General features: G+C 42.9%; 1 protein-coding gene across 2 annotated transcripts in view; it reads left to right on the forward strand.

The window, feature by feature from the left end:
• exoc6b (exocyst complex component 6B) overlaps positions 1 to 19,498 on the forward strand; it is a 129,593-nt gene that overhangs the window by 34,358 nt on the left and 75,737 nt on the right. For both annotated transcript variants that reach the window (XM_085450662.1, XM_085450663.1), the window contains exons 7-10: positions 928 to 1,101; positions 8,918 to 8,986; positions 16,024 to 16,107; positions 17,296 to 17,342. In XM_085450662.1, the coding sequence (XP_085306788.1) occupies positions 928 to 1,101; positions 8,918 to 8,986; positions 16,024 to 16,107; positions 17,296 to 17,342 (374 nt within the window). The remainder of the gene's footprint in view (positions 1 to 927; positions 1,102 to 8,917; positions 8,987 to 16,023; positions 16,108 to 17,295; positions 17,343 to 19,498) is intronic.

Here is a 19,498-nt window from a genome sequence, read left to right on the forward strand (position 1 = left end):
TCCCTTATTACCTGTAACAAGGAGGTTGGTTTTTTTGGTGTTTTGTGCATGTATTTAAAGAGAACAAAGAAAATAAAATGAATTCATGCAAAATGAAATACTATTTCATTAGAAGTAAATACCGCTCAGAGAATGAGCCCTTCCTGTTTTATTTTTCGGACAGTTTTTGTCCTCCAAATTTTTTTTTTTTTTTTTGGTAAGCTTGAGTTTAAGGAACAGCTGAATCGAAGGCGTTGTCGAGCAAAAGCACAGGTCAGACATGTAATCTGTCCCTGTCTGCACTTTTATGTCTCGAGCACTAATTTTACGTGCTTTGTTTTCATCGACTCCTCATCCTTCCTGTCCTTCCCTTCCTGGCCTGCTATTTTCCCTCCTGTGTATTCTTAGGCTGCTTTGGTAAATCACTTTTATTGGCCATTTCCAATGGGACGAGGAGTGGCTCAAAAGGTCTAAACCGGTGACCTCGCAACACCGTCCACAATTTCTGACATTTTTCCCGAAATGTTTCTAAAACGAGGGGGGTACTGTGAGCAATAACCCGAGCATTTATTGCTCACATGCTGAGTTGGATTAATACCATTTCCCCGTTAGTGTCTGAAAGCAGTTTGTGTTTTTTGAATTTTTCCTGGGTTTGTTTTCTGCTCCGTCCCCTATAAAAGTTGTTGCACGTGAGGAGTCTTATTGCAGACAGAGTGTGAGTGTTATCAGACAACATCTGGTTTTGGTGTCAGAGCGTGAAAATCAAAGAGCTTCCATTGTTTTGCTCTGAAGTTGCGCCAGCGCCTAAATGCAAATTCTCGTCTGTCGGACTTAAAAGAGATTCTGGGAAATGTAGGAAGTAACTGAAATGAACCAAACAATGCAGGTTTAAAATAATCCGTTGACCCTCGGTGGAGTTCTCATCTGCTTTTCTGTTTTGTTCTCCAGGCCCAGCTACAGCGCTCACTGGACAGCTCCGTCTCGCCTCAGCCGAGGGTCCTACTCGGCCGGCGCGGCAGAAAGGCGGCGCCGGCGGCGATTCGGGCTGGAATGGGTGTCAACCCGCTGTCAGAACAAGACACGGGAATTCTGGATGTGGAGGATGAAGAGGAGGAAGATGAAGTGAGAAAACTGCAAACACACACACAAAATCCAGACAACACGCAGCCTCCAATTATCTGGCTTCACCTTATTTGATGAAACAAACATCTCTATACTGATACGTTTGTACATCCAGTGCATCCCATTCATCTCAGATTGGTCCTTGGCAGAATCGTCTCTGATCTCGCCCCCATGGCGGGGTACATGAGTCGCCAGGGCAGCTCAGACTTGTTTCCAAGCGAGCTGACATTCATTTTTATAACCCCTTAAACAGTCAGATAATTGTTGCCAATCCTGACCGTGGGTTTCCCCTAAGATTGGCAGGCTGGACCAATTTCGTTTGAAGTCTGATTATCCTTCAGTGTGGCCTCAGTTTTACTTGCTTCCTGCTGCGTTTTCTTTGTTGTTAGTCAGTTTTTAGTCTTTCTGTCCTTTCATCTCTTCCATGTGTCCTCTTCTTGCCCAAGGCTTATGCCGCTTTTTCTACGTGACTCTTTCTCTCTCTCTTTTTTTTTTTTTTGTCGTCTTCTTTTTCTTTCCATTCATTTCCTTTTCCTTCCACATTGACTGCGAATGTTTCTTCAGTCCCAGTAGTCTGAAGTCATTAGGTCCGGCCCAGGTGACATTTCTGATGTTTCCGGAGAGCGAACATTCATCCCACTGCAGCACGTAGCCCACGTAAACCAGCTTATACTGGGCGCACGCTCAAATACAACTACTGCTCGAAACATTGTACCAAAGTATTCAACATATTCAAAAGACTGTTCCCATGGGCTGGAGCAGATTCTAGTCTTTGAAAGGGAAAGGAGCGCAAATCAAACAGCTGAGGGTAAAAACAATTTATAAAAAAAAACTTGCTGAAAGATCATAAAGTAATGACTGGGCTCTCTGCCACTAGGCAAACCAACAAATAAATAATAAGAGCCAACATTTACTGTGAAAATGCAGCTGGATGTTTCGTGGTCCGCTTGTTAAGTCTAATGCCTTTAGAGATTTCCGAATCCAAATGCTTCTTTAGATACTAAACGCAAACAAACACAGAGGGATCACTGAGAGGTAAAATAGTTCAAATTCTTTGATTTCCAATAAGATGATCAGTGTGGTGCTTCTCTCAGGTTTTGCAATTACGTGTAACTTGTGGGCATATTTACAAGGCTGAGGAGAGCCGCTGTGTGGTTGTTGTGATCTTAAGGTTAATGTCGACACTGAAGTCTTGTTTGGCCTGAGAGTGATTGTTTTCTGGAGTGTTCTGATATTTAGAATCTGTGTTGCGCTGTGTGTACAAAAGTAATTTTCGTAAGCTTAAAGACTTTCTACACCTCAGCACAGTGAAACTTTAATGTCCTCATGGCAGCTTGTTTTGTAGAAGTCCAACATAATAAATACACACAGACAGTGTTGTGCAAAGGTCTTCGGCCATGCCTCATTTATTCTTATGTTCTTAGGATCCAGAGATGTTTGGAAGTTTTTAAAGTCTTGAGAAATAATTCTGCAGTTCTTTGGACTTTGGCCTTTAACTTTTTTCAGTCGTTTTCAGTCCAGTCTTTGTACCTGACAACTTTCAGAGGAATGTGCTTTTTGTTTGTTGAACCACAAATGACAACTTAGGAAAATTCAATTTTAAATTTCGGCACTTTGTTCCTAGAAGCCTGTTCTAAAAACAAATCAGTTGGTTCCATTTTTTTTTTTTTGTTGAATCTACAAAAATGCCAAAGATAACAGTCTGACAGGCACACCAAGGTGATTCCCAAAGAGCAATTAGCTAAAAACTTGGCATATGTCAACATGGCATGCAGTGTGTCCTAAAACAATGTAAGGAAACTGGACAAACGAAGGAGCAAAGAAATATTCGTACTCAGAAATGTCTTCAGCAGATGAACAGTATCTGGAAGTCATGTCCTTAAGAAACAGAAAAAAATCCAGCAAAGACCCGACACAGGACCTGAGGGATCCATCTGGCCCTTCGTTGATCCGTCTGCTGGTCCCTGAAACCTCATCAGGAATGGTCTCAGCGGAAGGATGGCTGTCGAGAAGAATTGTTAAGGAAGTGGAACAGGGAAAAAAGACCGAGGTTTGCCAAATTGCATAAGAACTGGACTGAAAATCAAGGACAACATGTCTTATTGATGAATTCAAATTTGAAGTTTTAGGTTCAAATCCCTGTTAGTATATTTGAATGAGATCAAAGTTGCAACAGTGAGAATCTACAGCGATCTGATCTGTAAAACACGGCGGAAGTGCTGTCATGGTTTTGTTCTATCCACTGTTTAAAGAGCAACAGTGGATAGAACAAATGAATATCTGAATCTGTTAGTCCTACATTTAGGAAAACCAAATCTTCTCCTTGATGGAAGCATCTGGAATTCTGGAGCGTAAAAGACGAAGAGGGTCCAAATGATGGAGGGTGATCATGCAAAGGTCTTCGCTTCATACAGTTCCTGAAGCTCATTAAAGGTGGAGCCAGTGCTGTTACAGCATACCCTGATACAGGACTAGTGCCACCAAAGAGCTGGTGTGTGTGTGTGTGTGTGTGTGTGTGTGTGTGTGTGTGTGTTTTTTTTCTTTTGTGTGTGCGGGTGTTCGTGTCTGTTTAGATAACAGGTGACACCGCTGCACCTTTTGAAAAGGCGAGAGCCTCGGTAACAATTTAGTTGTTACATGATATTTAAAAAGAAGATAAAAAAAGCCTGTTTAGAAAAACAAAGTGAAAAGGAGTACATCAGCTGAAGGCTTCTTAAATCTGTTGAGGGAATAGGAATAAAGCTTCTAATAAACTCCTGCTAACTGCTGAAACGCCTGTAAACAAAAGCTCTGGACAGGCGGCCGAGGAAGGAACACATCAACGCTGTCAGTGAACATCTGTGACTGTGTCGCCAATATTAAACCTGCTCTAAATAAACGCTGACAGCTGGCAGTGACTCCTTTAAGAATTAAGAATAGTCCACACACACACACACACACACACACACACACACTCATCATGACTTTATCATCTGAATGTAAACTGTGACCGAGCCCAGCTGGAGCAGACCCGGTCCGACCGGTCAGTCAGTGCGCCCAGATTGCATCTGTAATTGGCCCGACAGTCATTAAGTGTGTGTCCAGCTTCAGACACTCGAAACAGTCTCCTCATAGGCGCGTGTCTCGCCACTTGGCAACATCTCCAGGCACTTATTTCAGGTTAACAAGAACAGGCAACCTATTTATGTGAAGAGGAAGCGAAATATAACTGCATTTTTGAATAGAAGCAGCAGTCAGATCTGATTTTTTTAAAAAAACAACAAAAAAACCCAAACCTTTAAAAGTTAATGACTTTGCCCTAAAATAAGGTCTGAAAAGCTTTTTTATGTTTCTGCCACACGTACACAGTTTCATAACATCGCAGCTCCATAACAGGCTAGATCATGTCTCCAGCTTATCCTCCCAGCCGAGCACGGAACAAATGACATGTTAATTCACAGTGAGGGCCCTCCTTATGAAATTAGGCAAATCTGAAAAAGTTCCCATCTGGCTGCCTCAGAATCACCTGATTGTCGTGTATAACAGCTTAAGTGCATTTAGTGAAGCCGTGCAGTATATTACTGTCAGACTGTGAAATTGTTCCGTGCTCCAAATTGGATAGGGTTGGATTGAAATACGACTCTTTTACTTCTATATTTTTTCCTGCAGAAATGACAGCCATATGAAATTTTCAGGGGTAAAGAACTTGTTAAACTTCTGTTTAAAACTGCAGCCACACACACGCAGTTCACGCCAAGTAAAAGTTTATTTTACTTTATTTTGCTTTCCCCCCTTCTATCTGTGACTAACTTTGAGCTTTAAAATCACGATATATATATATATATATATATATATATATATATATATATATATATATATATATATATATATATATATATATATGAGACATGATAGTTTAGCGTTTTAGTCCACCAGTCTAATATCTGTGATTCTTTTTATTTTTTAATTTTTTATTACTATACAAAAAGAACAAAACAAAATTGGGTGGGACTCACTGACTGGAGATTTGTGCTTCAGGGGGAAATCTATGTTGTAGCCACACCATGATCTGACATGCATCGCCCTAGAAAAGTAACTGCACATCAGGTCGATGCAGCCCGCCACTATTTTGAGTAGCCTGTTCAGTACCATTGATTACAGCTGTGCTTTTCCATCTACGTTTTTAACACAGCTACCATAAGGAACCATAGCATCAATGTAAGGACTCACAGCAAATTCTTGGTGGGCGATTTCTGAAACTACTAAAATGTACAACGACGTGGAAAAACGTCAGCAACAAATATGTTTGCCGCTGGAAAAAAATATGAACACAACAAAGAAGGAAGGAGGAAAAAATGTCTCAGCATTCCATTTTTTTTCTGTCGGCTGGGACATGTAAAGGTGTGTGGGGTTTTTCTTAGCCTGTGGGGAACTCCAGGCTGGTGTCCTGAAGGTTTTAAATGTGTCCTTGATCCAACACAGCTGATTTAAATGGCTAAATGACCTCCTCAACATGTCTTGAAGTTCTCCAGAGGCTGGTAATGAACCAATCATGTGATTCAGGTGTGTTGACCCAGGGTGAGATCTAAAACCTGCGTGGCAGGCCCTGGAGTTCCCCACTCCTGGTTTAAACTAAACTCTGGTTCGTTTCCCCCCTTGGTGCAGTTTACTTGTGCCAATTTGAATCTTACTCTGAAACAACCACACTGAGTCTGTGGGGGGAAAAAAGAAAGAAAAAAGGTCTGTACAGGCTAGCGGCTAGCTGTGAAATTCATGTTCTCCAAACGTCCAGAACACAGCACCATCTGAATGTATTCACTTTTATTAGTCAGGTCCAGGCACATCTGGACAGTAAGCTGACTGAGCATTCCCACGTTGTTTTCAGTGACGCATTTTCGTTCGCTTAAGGTTCACTTTGATTTTTCTGTGTGTGTAAAGAAAAGAAAGCCAGTGAAAGGCTACAAGTTTACAAACCCATCAACTGATTCAGATCGGAGTAAATGAGCTGTGAAGGTGTGAAGATGCCCTTATAGGAATGGTGGGAACACACCTGCTGACTTCCTCATGCTGTCCACATATCGTACAACAAAAGAACTGCCGGCACACAGTTAAGTTTGGAGAAAAATGTTCAAATACTATGAACTTGTGGAAATCGTGTCAGGGCAGCAAAGCGGGCACAAAGCATTTTGACACTGAACTCTTCAAGTCATCCCTCGCGGGATCAGAGTTCCTTTTCGGAGCCTTTTGTTGTTCTTGCTCGGGGAAAATAAAGTACAATGAGGTTAAGGAGAGAATAGAGCTGAACTTGTCACCCCTGTGCTGCCATTCTGTTTTAAGGTCCCTGTCGTCCCCTTGGCTTTATTTATGTCCTGTAAACTTGACTCAACCTTCTTCACAGGAAGACCTTGGCTCGAACAAAGACCTGACCCCGTGGCCGTCAGGGTTACGACCGCGTTGGCGCCGCTGGCTGCAGCGATGCCAACCATCAGCGTCACGTCTCCTCACGCCAACCCTGCCTCTCCATCACTTCTTCTACTTCCCTTCATTTACAACCATCCCTCATGTTTGTTCCTCACTCCTTTACCTTATCTTCTAATTCTTGTTTCTTTTGGCTTGTTTCTCACCTTTATGTTTTTCATCTGCTTCCTCTGGTTCCGTTCATCCTTTTTCTTTCCACCTCTGCCTTTTGAGTCATTTTCGGTTGTCTTTAAGTTTTACCTGCCTGTGTTTATATTACCCCCCTCTAATTCTCAGCTCTTCCTCTGTCTTTAAGTGGTACAACTCTTTGGTTTTGTTTTTTGTTCTTGTTCTTATTGTTTTGGGACCCTTGTTTGTGTGCGGTTACATCAAAGCTGGCATTGTGCTTTGCCTCTAGTGAGTTTTACAGAAGGCAAACTTTCCAGAGGGCAAAAGGGCAGGGGACAGAGGATGTGGGCAGGGAGGAGGGACTGGAATGATGGTTAGATCGAGGGATAGATGCTAAGAAAAAGAGGTATGAGTAACTCGTAACAGAAGACTCCCTGAAAGCTTCAGTTCACTTCAGATGGCAGTGACATATGAGAAGTTTGAATTGAGTGTTGATCTGTTTCTGCCAGTATTTATACCCATACTTTGTCTCAGTTCTGTTAATTAAACCTAACCTGCATGATGTTAAAGGCATCCTAACCAACACAAATAGAATAATTCAATGATTGTCAGTGAGTAGTAAATGGACCGGTTCTTATTTGGCACTTTTCTGCCTGAAAGTAGAACAAAATGGCTCCTTCACACTCTGATGAATGCATTGGAAGAAACTCTGGGTTCAGTATCTTGCCCAAGGATGCTTTGGCATGCAGACTGTAGCAGCCAAGGATCGAACCACCAACCTGCCTATGACCTGCACCATCTCCTCAGTCACAGCCACTCCATGATAGTTAAAACCTCAGTATCCAGTGCCACTAACACTAGAAACGCCAAACGGGTTGCTTTAAAAATCATCCGACTTTGGTAAATTGAAACTGTCAATTCATATTTCATGGCTTTTTCCTAAAATGGGCTTATTCATTATTAGTCTTTTGTTATGAAGGCTGATATAAGATGAACCAGAGCTAGCTAGTTGTGATGTAGGGGACTGTAGTTTAATAAAGATGAATAAAAACTGCAGGGCGAGTCATGGGTGGCAGCAGGGGGAAGCGCAGCTGAACAAAGTCCGGAGTTTAGAGAACTTCAAGCAAATGGAGCAGCAAGCTCTGAGATCAGTTTTAAACTTATGGCTGTGAATTATTCAGTCTGTTTCACAGGAAGTGACTGTTTTGTTTTGTTTGTTTTAAATATAAATATCCTTGTTTAAGCACAACTGATACCACCTTGAATCTTTCCGTAATGTTCCTCCACATTAAGTTATTTCAATGAGTAACTGTACTGTTTGTTTTACCCTTTATGCAGGTAAAATATCTTAGAAAATATAATGAAATTAAATTAATAAAAACCCCTAAAACGTATATTCTAAATTTGTCTAATCTTACAGTGAGGAAAAGAATTAGATACTGTGTCTGTTAAAGCAAAGTTGCAGCCTCCAGGGCTGGAAAGTTGAGACATGCCAAAACCGGCAGTTCCTCTAGTGGCCACTTGAGGCCAGCTCCCGAAAATCATCTCCACTGACTCCTTTGTTAGAGTTAACAGCTTTATAGCAGAAGTAAACGTGTTTGCAGCCTGGTAACCACTTCATTTTTTTGCTCTGCCATTTAAGTTTTATTTTACGGGCGACCGTGGCTCAGGGGGTTGGGAATCGCATCTGTAACTGGAAGGTCGCCGGTTCGATCCCTGGGCTCTCTGTCCTGGTCGTTGTGTCCTTGGGCAAGACACTTTACCCTACTTGCCTACTGGTGTTGGCCAGAGGGGCCGATGGCGCTATATGGCAGCCTCGCTTCTGTCAGTCTGCCCCAGGGCAGCTGTGGCTACAACCGTAGCTTGCCTCCACCAGTGAGTGAATGAATAGTGGCATTGTAAAGCGCTTTGGGTGCCTTGAAAAGCGCTATATCAATCCAATCCATTATTATTATTATTATTATTATTATTATTGAGGTTGGAGGCTGTTCATTATTAGGGACGCGGCCTGTTTTATTCTTGCCGTTCACATTTCCCTCGTCTGTTTCACAAACACAATCATTTGTCTCTGTCTTGCCCCTCGTTGCCATCTTTGTCTCTCTCTGGTTAGAATCTCAGGTTTGGTTTTACTTTGCTTGGCTTTAACCAAAACAGGTGTTGCCAAAACTTGTAAAAGAAAACTGAAGACGGGCTGGTTGATTGCAGTTTATGAACTGAACATGTGAACTGTGCAAATTGTTTCCCCCTGCAGGTCCCAGGAGCTCAGGACTTGGTGGATTTCTCTCCAGTTTACCGCTGTCTGCATATCTACACTGTGCTGGTGAGTTCATTTTCTCATTTTCTGTTTTATTTCTTCTGTGCTCTTTTTTTTCTTTTGTCTCAAATCAAAGATGCAGAGCTGTTTCTTTCCTCCATCCATGAGCGCTTCAGTTTTCCAGCTTAAGTGAAGCCGCAACTCCTTTCTGATCAGCTCGTAAAGGTGTATCTGCCTGTATTTCCTGTGCATGTGATTGACTGAAGGAACAATGTTGTTTGTTGCATCCTTTGTACTGACTTTGTTCTGCCTACATCAGGGCTGGGTGATTTATGGTATTAGCTTTATGAAAACAAGATGCTTTGCTGCTCTGCTTTGGTTACAAAGTTCACTCCTTTCCTTTGGAGCGCTGGGCTCACGTTGTTCCCTAAAAGCTTAAATCTACTAGCTGTTTAGTTCAGCTCGAGCTGAGATGACTAAAAGGAAGCTTTTGGTCCACAGCGTCCACATAAAGGAGGTCAAACCTACACAGGTTCTGCAGATGAAGCTCGAGAAGGATTATTAACAGCTGCCTTTGACTCCAGAGTGTCAGTGCCATGTGACTCTGTCACCAGAGGCAGACCAGCAGTGCTTGGCCTCATGAGATCGGGGCTGAATTTTCTCCTTTTTTTCCTACCCTGTGTCCAGCTCATCATATTGTGCAAAAGTATTAAACCTACTTTCATTTCTTTATATTTTACACCACTGACTGAAGCATAGCTCCAAAACATGATAGAGCCTCCAAATATCATGTTTGGCTCATTTATTTCTCATATTCATGAGATGTGATTGTTGACATCGTTCAGCCCTGCTCAGTGGTTTGCAGCAGCATCCTCTTCATCGCCTACAACAGCCAGCGATAATGAGGAGGCCCGCTTCTTTTGCTTAAATGTCAGAATCTGCTTGTGCCCAGCTCTGAGGGTGACCTGGCACAGAGGGGGTAAACGACTTCGGTACGACGGGGCCTCCAGCTCGAGCCTGGCTTCGCTCCAACCAGACTGCAGAGAGAACTCGCGTGTCTCGTCTCACTTAGAGTGAAAGTGACATGGGTGGAGGTGCCACGAATGGGTTAGCTGTGCATTAGGGTTCTCTGTGTGAGTGTGCGTTTGTTTGCATTTGTGAGTTTGTAGGACTTTGTAGGGGACGTTATCAGGCCAGCACAGCCAGAGGGTCGGGGTATGACAGGGGGACAGGAAGTGCATGACAGGAAGGAGAAAGTGAACGGGCAAAAGAGTGAGGGAGGGAGTAGAAAAGCAAGGCTGAGGTTAAAGAAAGGTTAAGCAGGGCACGATGGTGGAGGAGAAACAAAGAGAGAGAGGTTACAGAAGGTTTAGACAGGTGACGACGTGGGTGAAGAAAGTATAAACACACAAACACTTTATTTTCTGGCTTTAAATGTTTGTGTGAAGCTGAACGGTTTCCCTCATTTAACTTAAAACACTGCATGTCCCCTTAAAGAAAAGATTACAGTTCTAAAAACTTGGTTTTTTAGGGCCCTTTTAAGGAAAAACCTGCAGCAGAAGGAAAGAAGGAAAGGTCATGAAAAAATTTATAAAATATATAATGTAGCACAATAGCGAAGCCAAGTGGACTGCTGCAGGGTTTTTTTACTCTACATACATTTTTAAAATGTATATGTATACAGACTGGTTCGTGTATTTTGAGCTGGATAGGTCCATAAATCTGTCATTTATTTTTTGTTGCAGGGCTGTATAAACATAATTAGCAATTTATTTTTTTTTCGATCGTCACGTTAAATCACATCACCCATCAGTGGCTGCCCGAGCCACCGTGTAGGACAGATTTGTGTGTTTTGGCCCTGGTGTGTATATGACAAGGTTAGGAAAAGTGTATTTGCATGAAGTGCTGTACTACCGATCTACAGTTTCTGTAATGATGTAACCACATGTGGAAAAAATATGAATAACTGTGTATAAAGTAAAAATGAAAGATATCAGTGACCCAGTGAAGAATGAGCTAGGTGTAAGAACCACTCATGTATGGCACCGAGCTGAGCTTTCCAAGTGGTGGTGGTGGGGGGGGGGTGGATTAAGAGATTAAGATTAAATAGCTGGGGTCAGCCATGCAAATCAAGGAACAGTCTACAAGAGAGATGAAGAAGAGAGTGCTGGCAGGGTGGAATGGGTAGAGAAGAGTGTAAGGGGTGATTTGCTGCTATTTTTTACAGGATGGTATCATCGTTCCTGCTGTGATGTATGATTTGGAGACTGTGGCACTGGCAAAAAGATGAGAGGTCAAGATGCCAAGATCTTCACTCCGAGTGAACAGAATGAACAAGACATGAGTACAACTGAAGGACAACTTGATGGATTTGGAGACTGAGTTAGAGAGGCAGAAGGATGATGTATATATTGGAAGATGGAGAAAGTACAGCACATGTAGGAAGTATAGGTAAATAAAGTTTCAAAAAATACAACAAAATAAATAATGGTAGAATAGTACAATAATGTGGATCTGTGGCATAAATAGCTCAATAAATTCCCCAAACCAAAATAAAATATACTGCTTCTAGAGGGAGTGGTCAGCATCTGATTGGTTGAATCAAGTAACAGGTGAGGTGTTATTGGTCCGTGGGGAGGGAGGAGAACTACCATATGGTGATCTTTCTCATCTTACTGACCCCTTAAAGCTGAACTGAACCCTTAATGATGTGGAAGAGGCAATCAGAGAGGAAGGTTATGAGAAGAGCGGGGGTCACAGGAAGGGAAGAAGGGAGCATTGAGATGTGGAGGCTAAGCAGGAGGAGTGAAAAGTGGAAGGAAATAAGAATTTTCCACAAATCTCAGTCATTAGAGCCTCAGCAGCACTTGAACCAGCCCTGCTGTATGTTGCTGAGGCCTCAATCAGCTGATTGGAGATAAGCTGTTGCAGAGAGTAGGGAGCAGAGGGAGGTCACGGGGAGGTTAAAAGGGCAAAAACAGGAAGACGAGGGTGAAAATGCAGCGAGACGAGAGAGGGGAGGATGGATGAGAGAGGAGGAATGAAGCACTCGAGATGAAGGAGAAAGGGGGGAGGAAAGGAGCACGCTGCTGCTCGGGAAGGTGTTGAAAGGATTGACCCCTGAACCTTTGGGGTCACACACTCTTAGTCATTTATGTTCCCCCTCCTTCTCCTCCTGCTGCTGCTGCCATTTGAGATTTTGTTTGCGTTTCTATTAAAATGCAGAAAGGACACAAGATTAAACAGACACACTCGAACTGTTTTGTGTGTTAAAATAAGCTGTGCTGCGGCGCTTTGAATGACAAGCTGTCGGGTGGAGATGTGGATTTAATATCAGAAAATAAAACCACACACACACACACACACAGTCTGATTGTTAAATGTTTGAGAATGTCTTGTACTTCCACAGGCACACGCTTGTAGCACTTTCATTTATTTTTGTAGCAAACCTGGACGTAGAATCCCATTTGCAATCAAGACCAACCCCCCCCGTCCACTCTTCTCCCCGCTTTCCCTTTTCCACCTTTAAGGCCCACAATTTTCCACCCGCTGTGGAGCAGCGGCGAGCCCGAACAATACTCCTTTGTTACACTCGCACATGTACCGCACGTTGACAAATGTGGGCAGAGCTGCGATGGATGTAAACACGGGCCTAAAGCCCAGCGTGTCGGGCAGAGACGAGGGGAAGGAGAGGCGAGGTGAGCGGCGGTAGCAGCCAGTCCATCAAACCGGTCAGACTGGGAACTCTGAGCTACAGCACGACAGCTGGAACAAAGCAGCTGCTCTAACAGATCCTTGAGTCTTTAAAAAAAACATTTTTTTTAGAGAGCATTAACATATACAGGCAATTCGTCTAGTAGGTCTTTTATTTTGAAAGTTCCCTTGCTTCTAACCAACTACTTCTGCTCCTTCTCAGCTTGTTTTTCTTAAATAAAGTAAAAATAGTCGAGCATCCCTTTTCCAACTAGGAAAAACATGTAGCTGCTTGGAGATTGAAGCATTTTTTTCTGGACTTTTTAGCCTTTATTTTGACAGGACAGTTCTGAGTTGACAGGAAAGCTGTTGCACGCATCAAAACATCCAGGCCTCTGCAATAGCCTCACAGCATTTGGGTCACATGCTCAGCCCTACTACCTACGCTGGTGCCACCAGATAGTTGTGGAGGTTGAGCATGCAACGTCTTCAACCTCTGAGCGCCGATTGGCAATCACACAGGTCACACGGTGGAAGTTAGCCTCTCTCCAACAATTGCGGTCCGACTCGGTCACTCTCACAGATTGCTGAAGCTTCATTACCTTCTTTCTTACCCCTCCGGTTTGGAAAAACCTGCCAGAGATGTAAAGTTGCAAAATCGTTCTTCTTTACCTTTCTTAAAGGGAGACAGGGGCGTAGAGGGCAATGTGTGATAAGAGCTATACATTTGCTAAATGAATTTTTTTTGTATTGAATATGATATAAAACTAGTGACTGAGACTAGAAATCAAACAGTGTTTTCAAAGACTTAAAAAGAAATGAAAAGTCTATTTCATGTAAACACTCTTATTGTTGGATGCTTATAATAAACATGGGCTGAAGTTTCAAATAAAGGGGTCAGGTGATGGGATGTTGGGCTATAGTGGAGGAAAATGTCTATAAAGAGATCAAAAAGGTGAAAAAAGACTGACTTCTTGACCTTTAGCAAGCAGATGTGTTTACTTCAGTAAAGGTGGAACACTTATGCTCAGTCACGCTCACTCCAGTGGGAGACTGTAGTCGTTTATTTAAGAGGGGAACCGGCTTGTTATACTGTTTTGTTGTAATTACACTGCTGATTGGCGGATGTGCATATAAAACAAAGATTCACATAATGAAGTTGGTGTGTGAACAGGTACATTCTCAGTATGGTCATCTCAGACAGTATGGAGCGCAGGAGTAGACAAGCCCCACCCACCAGTTCCTCACACCCTATGTTTGTGTGGGGCAGCCAATCAGAAGAAAGCTGGTGCCGTGAACATAAATAGTCTGTGAGCAGTTACTAGAAACATTTGTCTTTCTTTGTTAGCAGGTTTTTGTCGGGTTCATGTTGTTGTAATTTATTCTCGTCTGATCCTCGTGCTGTCTGATCCGTTCTTTCTTTGATTCTCTGCTGGCTCCGCCTGCTGGTGTTCTTCTCTCTTTCAGCTCCTCTCTGTTTCGTTTATCTCTCCTCACCTTCTCTGGTGATGTTATATTGTCGCACAAACACTCGTGCTGATCTCAGCCCGTGTTTCTCACCCCGTGCTCACGCTCTCTCAGGGACAGCGAGCGCTGTATAATGCAGAGTTCACAGCGGTTTGATGCCTCTCATTTGTTGAATACACATTGTTCCACTGAGGGTCAAACTGGGAATTAAAAAACAGTTTTGTCACCTCCAAACAAGCTCAACCTAGTTCTGACACACTACCAGGGAGAGCTGTATTTCTACCATTCACCACATTGTTTTGTTGGTATCTTTGTTTTCAAAGGGCACGGTTTAATCAAGGGAACGACTAAAGAGTGTAGCTGAGCATGATGCCAAAATCCACATACAGCACTTTAGATCTTAATTTTTTTTAACAAATACTTTTTTGTTGATATTCTTTTTTTCTTTATTTAAGTTTTGAAAAGGAGCGCGGACAGATAAAGCATGAAGGACAAGGTTGTTTGCAAACCTTAGAAATACAAAAGGGCAACAGACGGAGAGCGAGAAAGGAAACTGTCCTTTATGGCTCAGAGACACTAGAGTCAAAATATGACGCCCATCGTATTATATTCATATTTGGCGACTGATCGCAGGTAATTGTGGCGACCATTTTAATTGCTACTTTTAAGGCAGTGGCACATCCAATCAGAAACTAACAGCAGACTGACTCTTGTCGCCATTTCATTGCCGTCATGATGCACTGAAATCGGATTGAAGGTGGCAGTTGTTGCAGCCGTTTCAAAGATGATGAGATCACAACTAATGTGGCTGCAGCATTAGAGAATTGGTTAAAGTATAACGTTGGAAGCTAATCATGGTATTGATTATTAAATTCCAATCTCTTTAAATAACTGAGGCAATGGACTGCAGGGAACATGAACATAAATGTAATTTCTGAATGTACAAATTTCATATTTCTCAAAAGAAACTGTACCGTGAGGAGGGACGCCTTCAACATCGTTTGTCTGATCCCAGATGGAGGGCTAGCATGAACACAGCACACACTCGGTCTGTGTTTTCTGGGACCAGGTGATTGGCAGTGGGGTTAGGCCTCGAGGACTGGAGTTGTTCCAGGGTATCCAATAGATGCTCTGTGGCATTTGGGTCGGTGCTGACCGAGCTGTTTTACGATGGAGCATATTATACTGCCTGGTGATGCTGTTGCTTTTTGTCATGAGCATATCAAAGTGACTTCTACTTGAATGCTGGCACCCTATGTTCCCAACAGAGCAGTTGTGTTGTCATAATTAAAGACAAAGTGTATTCATTTATTTTTGAAGCTGTCAAATGTCCAAGTTGGTAAAACAGTGGTGTTTTTGTGTTTGTGGTGTATTTTTATTCCTGTATCTGACCTCCTACAACAGCAACGTCAGCTGGGTAGATATACGTGCGCTGGTCTGGTCAGTAGCTCAGGGAGCTTGTCATGTTATCTGCCCACTCCTGGGCCTTTATCTCTGAGCTCACCGGTTACTGTGGGATCTGGATACGTGTGTGTGTGAGAGAGAGAGAGACTTGTGGTCTATCTTAGCACAACAGAGATAAGGGCGAGAGAGCTTCAGTGTAATGGGAGGAACAGATACGAGATGGTCAAGTTTAGACAGCCGATTCTGTGTCTCTTGCGTGGGTACGTTTTAGTTTGATGTCTGAGCGGTGACGCTAGCCAGCCATCAAAGGCAGCTTCCCTATCTCCCTCTTACTCACGTATGCACTAACATGACCTTCTCCATCCTCGTGTGGGTCTACCCTTTTGATTTTGTACCTCATTACATGAGTTCTTCCCCTGTTGTCTACCAACCTCGATTAACCTGAAACACTGGGTTGTATGCTTGTGTTGTTGGCGCTTCACAGGCTGTACTTGCAGTCCATCCCTGCAGCCGGTCTTACCTCCAGTTTGTGTTTTTAGGGTTTGCGTGATGTGTTTGAGAACTACTACAGAAAGCAAAGGAGGAAACAGGCCCGTCTCGTACTGCAGCCCCACTCTAACATGGTATGACTCCGCACCCTCACTTTGTGTGTTATTCGATGCACTGTTATGTCCACACACTCCTAACTACACTGACTCCACCCTAGCCCTGCACACACACACACTCTCAAGCTGTTTGAACAGCCAAGGCCTCAGTCACACAGGCCTAGACTGGCTAGTGACCCCTGGCAACCACCGATGTATACCCTGACATGTTGGCCTGTGGTGGCTGGCTTTCTACTGGTAAAAAAAAAAAAAAAAAAGGTATATGGTGCTGCAAAGGAAACCTTCTCATGATTGTTTTGGACACCTTAAAATTGGGCTTAAGGTAGAAAGATCACAGAAACACGATAAACTGAGGACTGATGAGTTTGTTTAGTGTTGAGAACAAAAGGCAAATACTCGCCCAACGAAATGAAACTGCAGAAAGTGCAACACAAACCAGAAACTGAGAACATTCACCTTCAAAGTAAAGCTTTTGCCTTACTGCTACAACCGGAGTGTTTCAAGATTTGCAGCTTTTATTTTGAAGGCGAACATTAAATACACTGAAATTAAATGTAATTACCCTCCTGTTGCAGGACTCTATTATAAAGCCTGCACCCTTTATCCTGTAAACAAGCAGATAAACAGTGGTTGGACAAAATTGTTATGATGAAAAATACGACAACCTCACATAGAATTACAGTCAATGTCTCTGCCACTTGAAAATGGTAAATGGTAAATGGCCTGTATTTATATAGCGCTTTACTTAGTCCCTAAGGACCCCAAAGCGCTTTACATATCCAGTCATCCACCCATTCACACACACATTCACACACTGGTGATGGCAAGCTACATTGTAGCCACAGCCACCCTGGGGCACACTGACAGAGGCGAGGCTGCCGGACACTGGCGCCACCGGGCCCTCTGACCACCACCAGTAGGCAACGGGTGAAGTGTCTTGCCCAAGGACACAACGACCGAGACTGTCCAAGCCGGGGCTCGAACCGGCAACCTTCCGATTACGAGGCGAACTCCCAACTCTTGAGCCACGATCGCCCCATGATGAACAGATGTTGCTAATGCATAAAACAAAGAATTTAGATGCATATATTTGAGTAATCTGGTATAAGTTTGTTTCCTGTTATTCTGATATTTGTATATTTTCACATTATTAGTAACTCCCTGTTTCTCCCTCTGTTTGGCCTTTGTGTTGTTATTTATTTCTAGCATGAAACTCTGGAGGGATACCGGCGGTACTTCAATCAGATTGTTGGGTAAGTTCGTCCGCCCGCTTTTATTTATTTCCTACTCCTTGAAGTTTTTCTAATTTCCTTCTTTAATTTCACCCTAATTGAAAGTGAACTTTTGCCAAAAGGTCAGAATGAAAACGTCTGTTTAGAAATAGTTGTAAATATTTTCAAAATGGCTCATAACAGATTTCCACCGACCGACCATCCGCCCGCTCATTGTGAGATTTCTGTGTACCTTGGCAGAGGCGGAGGAACGTTTGAGTGAAAGCAAACATTCAGCATTTAACAGCACCTCATTTCATTTCTTCTGAGTGACTTGTGACCATTTGACATCTTTTCATCTCCCTCCTCTCCTGCTGTTATTCCTGCCCCCCTTTTTTCCCCACTCACACCCCATCCTCCACCTTTTCTTTACTGTCCTCTCATCCGTCACTCCGTCCCACTTCTATGTTGCGTCTACACACACGTCCGCTCGTTCTCCCTCACATGCACGCAGCAGTGAGGATTGATAGTGTGTGTGTGATGGCGGTTGGCGTGTTGCTGTTATTCCTTCTGTCTGTCTTGCTGGAGCAGACGCTTCTATAAACACTGGACATCAGCTCAGACTCATGCACTCACCCTCAGGTCTGTTATTCCCATCTGAAGTGCTGGAAAGTGCCATCCTTTGTCTGTTATCCACTAGTGCTTCTTCATCCATGTCTCCCACCCTAATATTCTTTCATCTGCGCTCTCTGTTGACATTAAACACTTCAAAATAACTCCAACTAAGGCTTCCTTTAATATCTGCATTTATTTTTTTTATGTAATAGTTGTGCATGCCCACAAAACCAGAGTTATTATATATGTTTAATTAGTAACTGTGCGTGTTTATATGAGGAAACTTATGGGGGCTGAAACTGCCAAAATAACAACAACAAAAAAGATTAAATGGATGCATTAAATGACATCAAAATTTATTTTTAAAAATCTTCATCACGCCATGTTTGTCTTCCAACTTACTAACTGAAGATTTCTCACAATATAAATGGCTGCCTCCAGGAGACACTCATTAGAGAGCTGAGGCGCTCGGCTCATCCATTTGAAAATGATACCGTTCACTGATGAGCCAACAGCTTTACAACTGTACAGCAGAATACCCTCCAGTGCTACTCACGTTCATGTGTCACCAAACTTTCATAATTGGACTCCATGATGGTCCTCAAGTCATTGAGTGGGATCTGTGCAGGTCACTGATGAACTTCAGACTTGGCAGATTCTCTTCACAGATCCAAACAGGTTCACACTGAGCATGTGTGTTAGATGTGGAGACACCATAGCAAATGTTAAGCGACCTGCAACCTTATTCAGTATGAACAGTTTGGCCCTGGGTTAATGTTAGTCTGCAGAGATAGATGCTTGGAGAAAGTTGTCCATAGGACGGGATAAAAAAATCTAATATGTAAGTTGGATTGACCTAATAATTGCGTGTCTAAATCAGGTTAAATCACTTTCATGGATGTGGTACATTTAAAATCAGAATTTGTACCAAAGTGTTTTCTGGTTGATGCTTTTAAAGCATAAATCCAACATATATGTAAATCAAATGAAAAGCAAAGCTTCTCAAATGTGAAGCTGTTCTGTATCAACATATCAACAATTTTTTAAGTTACAGTTATTCTTTCTCAATGAGTTGGATTTGTAGGGAAATTTGTGCTTTGTTCCACTGTGGTACAAACAGGTAGAAGATGCTGCTTGGTCTTCCATAAAAAAAGTGCACAAATCTTTTAGTTTCTTACATGAAGAAAAAGCTGGAAAAAGTAAAAATCTGTTGAGTGAATCTCATCATATTTATTCCCTTCAGTAATAGCAAAGAGAAAAGTAACCATGCATAGCCGGGCCACTGATCCGACCGCAGTGCGGCTCATTGTGGCCTGGCAATGCTCGGTGGGCACTGGTTTGAGTTAGACGTGTTGTGAGTGGATGTAAACCAAAGTCACTTTGCAGGCGATTTGATCCGTTTCACACAGGCATCATTTCAAGACAGCAGCACAACGTGTGACTGACGGGTTTGTTGCTGTGCTCAGATATCAGCATCCTCGCACGCCTGGCTGGGCGAATGCGCCGTTTGCCTGGCTGTCATTTGCACTTGCAAATGATTTTAAATCAGAGAAACATGGCAGCTCTTCTGGAAAAGTTGTCAG

The sequence above is a fragment of the Copadichromis virginalis genome, linkage group LG3 (assembly GCF_057382275.1).
Source record: "Copadichromis virginalis isolate Kocher_CV1m ecotype Utaka linkage group LG3, C_Virginalis_male_GT1.1, whole genome shotgun sequence".
Lineage (NCBI taxonomy): Eukaryota > Metazoa > Chordata > Actinopteri > Cichliformes > Cichlidae > Copadichromis > Copadichromis virginalis.